This window comes from Notothenia rossii (genome assembly GCF_949606895.1).
Source record: "Notothenia rossii genome assembly, chromosome: 3".
Classification (NCBI taxonomy): domain Eukaryota; kingdom Metazoa; phylum Chordata; class Actinopteri; order Perciformes; family Nototheniidae; genus Notothenia; species Notothenia rossii.
The window spans coordinates 45,620,768-45,626,767 of record NC_136901.1 but is presented as its reverse complement, the minus strand read 5'-3'; the positions used below and the strand labels follow the sequence as shown (position 1 = coordinate 45,626,767).

Here is a 6,000-nt window from a genome sequence, read left to right as displayed (position 1 = left end):
GAGGAAGAGGAAGAGGATGCTTCGGGATGAAGATGGACCGCATCGGATCCATCAGTGGGCTGGGCTGCTAGAGCGGACATTTGAATGTTACCTGAGTTCCGCTGTGCAGACTCCAGTTGGTCCTCCAGATCAGCTACGTACGGCAGCCCGAGAGGGACATCTAACGGCCGCACTGATCCATGACAGAGCTTTGTTCTTGAATCAAGTTTTTTTAATGAAAAGTCTTTGATGTAATTTCCATTTTCCAGGAATCTCAACAGAAACAGTTCGGCCAGACTAATACATTTCTGATTAAAGCAGTACGTCAAATGTCCCTCTTGGGCTGCCGTACATATCTGTCCAATAGGAGGACTCACGCAGCGCAGTGAAAATCAGGAAGTTACAGTGTTTACAAAGGACTAAAGACAGGTAGAAATCCTACCGGTGACCCCTGACCCCCGACACCTGGCTGCTGTCAACCGTGAGTGTGTGTGTGTGTGTGTGTGCTCCTGTGTGTGTGTGTGCGTGCGTGCGTGCGTGCGTGCGTGCGTGCGTGCGTGCGTGCGTGCGTGCGTGTGTGGACCAGCAGTCTGACTGCAGGATGTGATAAACAGAAACTTCTCTGGGCTCTCGTTGCTTTCTTTCATTTATAAATTGTTTTAGGGGTTCACCTCCTGTGAAGAAACGATCAGGAATAAACATTTATTATATTATAATACATTATTATTTTATAATATAAAATAATAATGTATTATAATATTGAAATTGTTCTCCTTCTTTAATCTCTGGTTTTCTTTATTTACATTAATATAATGTAATATAACAGATAATTTATTTATTTATGGTGAAAAGTATTTGATCAATTAGTATAAAATCACAGAAATGTGCAGGTAAATTCTTAAAATGATGAAAGCTAGTCAGCAGGGCCACGACACTCACCTTTAAAGCAGGGCCACGACACTCACCTTTAAAGCAGGGCCACTCACCTTTAAAGCAGGGCCACAACACTCACCTTTAAAGCAGGGCCACGACACTCACCTTTAAAGCAGGGCCACAACACTCACCTTTAAAGCAGGGCCACTCACCTTTAAAGCAGGGCCACAACACTCACCTTTAAAGCAGGGCCACGACACTCACCTTTAAAGCAGGGCCACTCACCTTTAAAGCAGGGCCACTCACCTTTAAAGCAGGGCCACGACACTCACCTTTAAAGCAGGGCCACGACACTCACCTTTAAAGCAGGGCCACGACACTCACCTTTAAAGCTGGGCCACTCACCTTTAAAGCAGGGCCACTCACCTTTAAAGCAGGGCCACGACACTCACCTTTAAAGCAGGGCCACAACACTCACCTTTAAAGCAGGGCCACTCACCTTTAAAGCAGGACCACTCACCTTTAAAGCAGGGCCACTCACCTTTAAAGCAGGGCCACGACACTCACCTTTAAAGCAGGGCCACTCACCTTTAAAGCAGGGCCACGACACTCACCTTTAAAGCAGGGCCACTCACCTTTAAAGCAGGGCCACTCACCTTTAAAGCAGGGCCACTCACCTTTAAAGCAGGGCCACAACACTCACCTTTAAAGCAGGGCCACAACACTCACCTTTAAAGCAGGGCCACTCACCTTTAAAGCAGGGCCACTCACCTTTAAAGCAGGGCCACAACACTCACCTTTAAAGCAGGGCCACTCACCTTTAAAGCAGGGCCACTCACCTTTAAAGCAGGGCCACGACACTCACCTTTAAAGCAGGGCCACTCACCTTTAAAGCAGGGCCACTCACCTTTAAAGCAGGGCCACAACACTCACCTTTAAAGCAGGGCCACAACACTCACCTTTAAAGCAGGGCCACTCACCTTTAAAGCAGGGCCACTCACCTTTAAAGCAGGGCCACGACACTCACCTTTAAAGCAGGGCCACTAACCTTTAAAGCAGGGCCACTCACCTTTAAAGCAGGGCCACGACACTCACCTTTAAAGCAGGGCCACTCACCTTTAAAGCAGGGCCACAACACTCACCTTTAAAGCAGGGACACTCACCTTTAAAGCAGGGCCACGACACTCACCTTTAAAGCAGGGCCACTCACCTTTAAAGCAGGGCCACTCTCCTTTAAAGCAGGGCCACGACACTCACCTTTGAAGCAGGGCCACAACACTCACCTTTAAAGCAGGGCCACTCACCTTTAAAGCAGGGCCACGACACTCACCTTTAAAGCAGGGCCACGACACTCCCCTTTAAAGCAGGACCACTCACCTTTAAAGCAGGGCCACTCACCTTTAAAGCAGGGCCACGACACTCACCTTTAAAGCAGGGCCACTCACCTTTAAAGCAGGGCCACTCACCTTTAAAGCAGGGCCACAACACTCACCTTTAAAGCAGGGCCACTCACCTTTAAAGCAGGGCCACTCACCTTTAAAGCAGGGTCACTCACCTTTAAAGCAGGGCCACTCACCTTTAAAGCAGGGCCACTCACCTTTAAAGCAGGGCCACGACACTCACCTTTAAAGCAGGGCCATTCACCTTTAAAGCAGGGCCACTCACCTTTAAAGCAGGGCCACTCACCTTTAAAGCAGGGCCACTCACCTTTAAAGCAGGGCCACGACACTCACCTTTAAAGCAGGGCCCCTCACCTTTAAAGCAGGGCTACTCACCTTTAAAGCAGGGCCACGACACTCACCTTTAAAGCAGGGCCACTCACCTTTAAAGCAGGGCCACTAACCTTTAAAGCAGGGCCACAACACTCACCTTTAAAGCAGGGCCACAACACTCACCTTTAAAGCAGGGCCACTCACCTTTAAAGCAGGGCCACAACACTCACCTTTAAAGCAGGGCCACTCACCTTTAAAGCAGGGCCACTAACCTTTAAAGCAGGGCCACTCACCTTTAAAGCAGGGCCACGACACTCACCTTTAAAGCAGGGCCACTCACCTTTAAAGCAGGGCCACTCACCTTTAAAGCAGGGCCACTCACCTTTAAAGCAGGGCCACAACAGTCACCTTTAAAGCAGGGCCACTCACCTTTAAAGCAGGGCTACACCACTCACCTTTAAAGCAGGGCCACAACACTCACCTTTAAAGCAGGGCCACTAACCTTTAAAGCAGGGCCACGACACTCACCTTTAAAGCAGGGCTACAACACTCACCTTTAAAGCAGGGCCACTAACCTTTAAAGCAGGGCCACAACACTTACCTTTAAAGCAGGGCTACTCACCTTTAAAGCAGGGCCACTCACCTTTAAAGCAGGGCCACTAACCTTTAAAGCAGGGCCACTAACCTTTAAAGCAGGGCCACGACACTCAACTTTAAAGCAGGGCCACAACACTCACCTTTAAAGCAGGGCCACTCACCTTTAAAGCAGGGCTACTCACCTTTAAAGCAGGTCCACGACACTCACCTTTAAAGCAGGGCCACAACACTCACCTTTAAAGCAGGGCCACTAACCTTTAAAGCAGGGCCACTAACCTTTAAAGCAGGGCCACAACACTCACCTTTAAAGCAGGGCTACTTACCTTTAAAGCAGGGCCACGACACTCACCTTTAAAGCAGGGCCACAACACTCACCTTTAAAGCAGGGCCACTCACCTTTAAAGCAGGGCCACGACACTCACCTTTAAAGCAGGGCTACTCACCTTTAAAGCAGGGCCACGACACTCACCTTTAAAGCAGGGCCACAACACTCACCTTTAAAGCAGGGCTACTCACCTTTAAAGCAGGGCCACGACACTCACCTTTAAAGCAGGGCCACAACACTCACCTTTAAAGCAGGGCCACTAACCTTTAAAGCAGGGCCACGACACTCACCTTTAAATCAGGGCCACAACACTCACCTTTAAAGCAGGGCCACTCACCTTTAAAGCAGGGCTACTCACCTTTAAAGCAGGGCCACGACACTCACCTTTAAAGCAGGGCCACAACACTCACCTTTAAAGCAGGGCTACTCACCTTTAAAGCAGGGCCACTAACCTTTAAAGCAGGGCCACAACACTCACCTTTAAAGCAGGGCCACTCACCTTTAAAGCAGGGCCACTCACCTTTAAAGCAGGGCCACAACACTCACCTTTAAAGCAGGGCCACTCACCTTTAAAGCAGGGCCACAACACTCACCTTTAAAGCAGGGCCACTAACCTTTAAAGCAGGGCCACTAACCTTTAAAGCAGGGCCACAACACTCACCTTTAAAGCAGGGCTACTTACCTTTAAAGCAGGGCCACGACACTCACCTTTAAAGCAGGGCCACAACACTCACCTTTAAAGCAGGGCCACTCACCTTTAAAGCAGGGCCACGACACTCACCTTTAAAGCAGGGCTACTCACCTTTAAAGCAGGGCCACAACACTCACCTTTAAAGCAGGGCCACAACACTCACCTTTAAAGCAGGGCTACTCACCTTTAAAGCAGGGCCACGACACACACCTTTAAAGCAGGGCCACAACACTCACCTTTAAAGCAGGGCCACTAACCTTTAAAGCAGGGCCACGACACTCACCTTTAAAGCAGGGCCACAACACTCACCTTTAAAGCAGGGCCACTCACCTTTAAAGCAGGGCTACTCACCTTTAAAGCAGGGCCACGACACTCACCTTTAAAGCAGGGCCACAACACTCACCTTTAAAGCAGGGCTACTCACCTTTAAAGCAGGGCCACTAACCTTTAAAGCAGGGCCACAACACTCACCTTTAAAGCAGGGCTACTCACCTTTAAAGCAGGGCCACGACACTCACCTTTAAAGCAGGGCCACAACACTCACCTTTAAAGCAGGGCCACTCACCTTTAAAGCAGGGCCACTCACCTTTAAAGCAGGGCCACTAACCTTTAAAGCAGGGCTACTCACCTTTAAAGCAGGGCCACAACACTCACCTTTAAAGCAGGGCCACTAACCTTTAAAGCAGGGCTACTCACCTTTAAAGCAGGGCCACAACACTCACCTTTAAAGCAGGGCCACTAACCTTTAAAGCAGGGCCACAACACTCACCTTTAAAGCAGGGCCACAACACTCACCTTTAAAGCAGGGCCACTCACCTTTAAAGCAGGGCCACAACACTCACCTTTAAAGCAGGGCCACTCACCTTTAAAGCAGGGCCACTAACCTTTAAAGCAGGGCCACTCACCTTTAAAGCAGGGCCACGACACTCACCTTTAAAGCAGGGCCACTCACCTTTAAGGCAGGGCCACAACAGTCACTTTTAAAGCAGGGCCACTCACCTTTAAAGCAGGGCTACACCACTCACCTTTAAAGCAGGGCCACAACACTCACCTTTAAAGCAGGGCCATTCACCTTTAAAGCAGGGCCACTAACCTTTAAAGCAGGGCCACGACACTCACCTTTAAAGCAGGGCTACAACACTCACCTTTAAAGCAGGGCCACTAACCTTTAAAGCAGGGCCACAACACTCACCTTTAAAGCAGGGCTACTCACCTTTAAAGCAGGGCCACTCACCTTTAAAGCAGGGCCACTAACCTTTAAAGCAGGGCCACGACACTCACCTTTAAAGCAGGGCCACAACACTCACCTTTAAAGCAGGGCCACTCACCTTTAAAGCAGGGCTACTCACCTTTAAAGCAGGGCCACGACACTCACCTTTAAAGCAGGGCCACAACACTCACCTTTAAAGCAGGGCCACTAACCTTTAAAGCAGGGCCACTAACCTTTAAAGCAGGGCCACAACAATCACCTTTAAAGCAGGGCTACTTACCTTTAAAGCAGGGCCACGACACTCACCTTTAAAGCAGGGCCATGACACTCACCTTTAAAGCAGGGCCACTCACCTTTAAAGCAGGGCCACGACACTCACCTTTAAAGCAGGGCTACTCACCTTTAAAGTAGGGCCACGACACTCACCTTTAAAGCAGGGCCACAACACTCACCTTTAAAGCAGGGCTACTCACCTTTAAAGCAGGGCCACGACACTCACCTTTAAAGCAGGGCCACAATACTCACCTTTAAAGCAGGGCCACTAACCTTTAAAGCAGGGCCACGACACTCACCTTTAAAGCAGGGCCACAACACTCACCTTTAAAGCAGGGCC

At 49.5% G+C, this 6,000-nt stretch overlaps 1 protein-coding gene across 1 annotated transcript in view; it reads left to right on the top strand.

Moving 5' to 3' along the window:
• LOC307032937 (uncharacterized protein) overlaps window positions 1-824 on the top strand; it is a gene marked incomplete at its 5' end in the record, with an annotated part of 3,300 nt that extends 2,476 nt beyond the window's left edge. Inside the window, one exon of the mRNA XM_079671212.1 lies at window positions 1-824. This exon is cut by the window's left edge and continues 247 nt beyond it. Within this exon, the coding sequence (XP_079527338.1) occupies window positions 1-71 (71 nt within the window). The 3' untranslated portion in view covers window positions 72-824.
• Window positions 825-6,000: the final 5,176 nt, after the last annotated feature.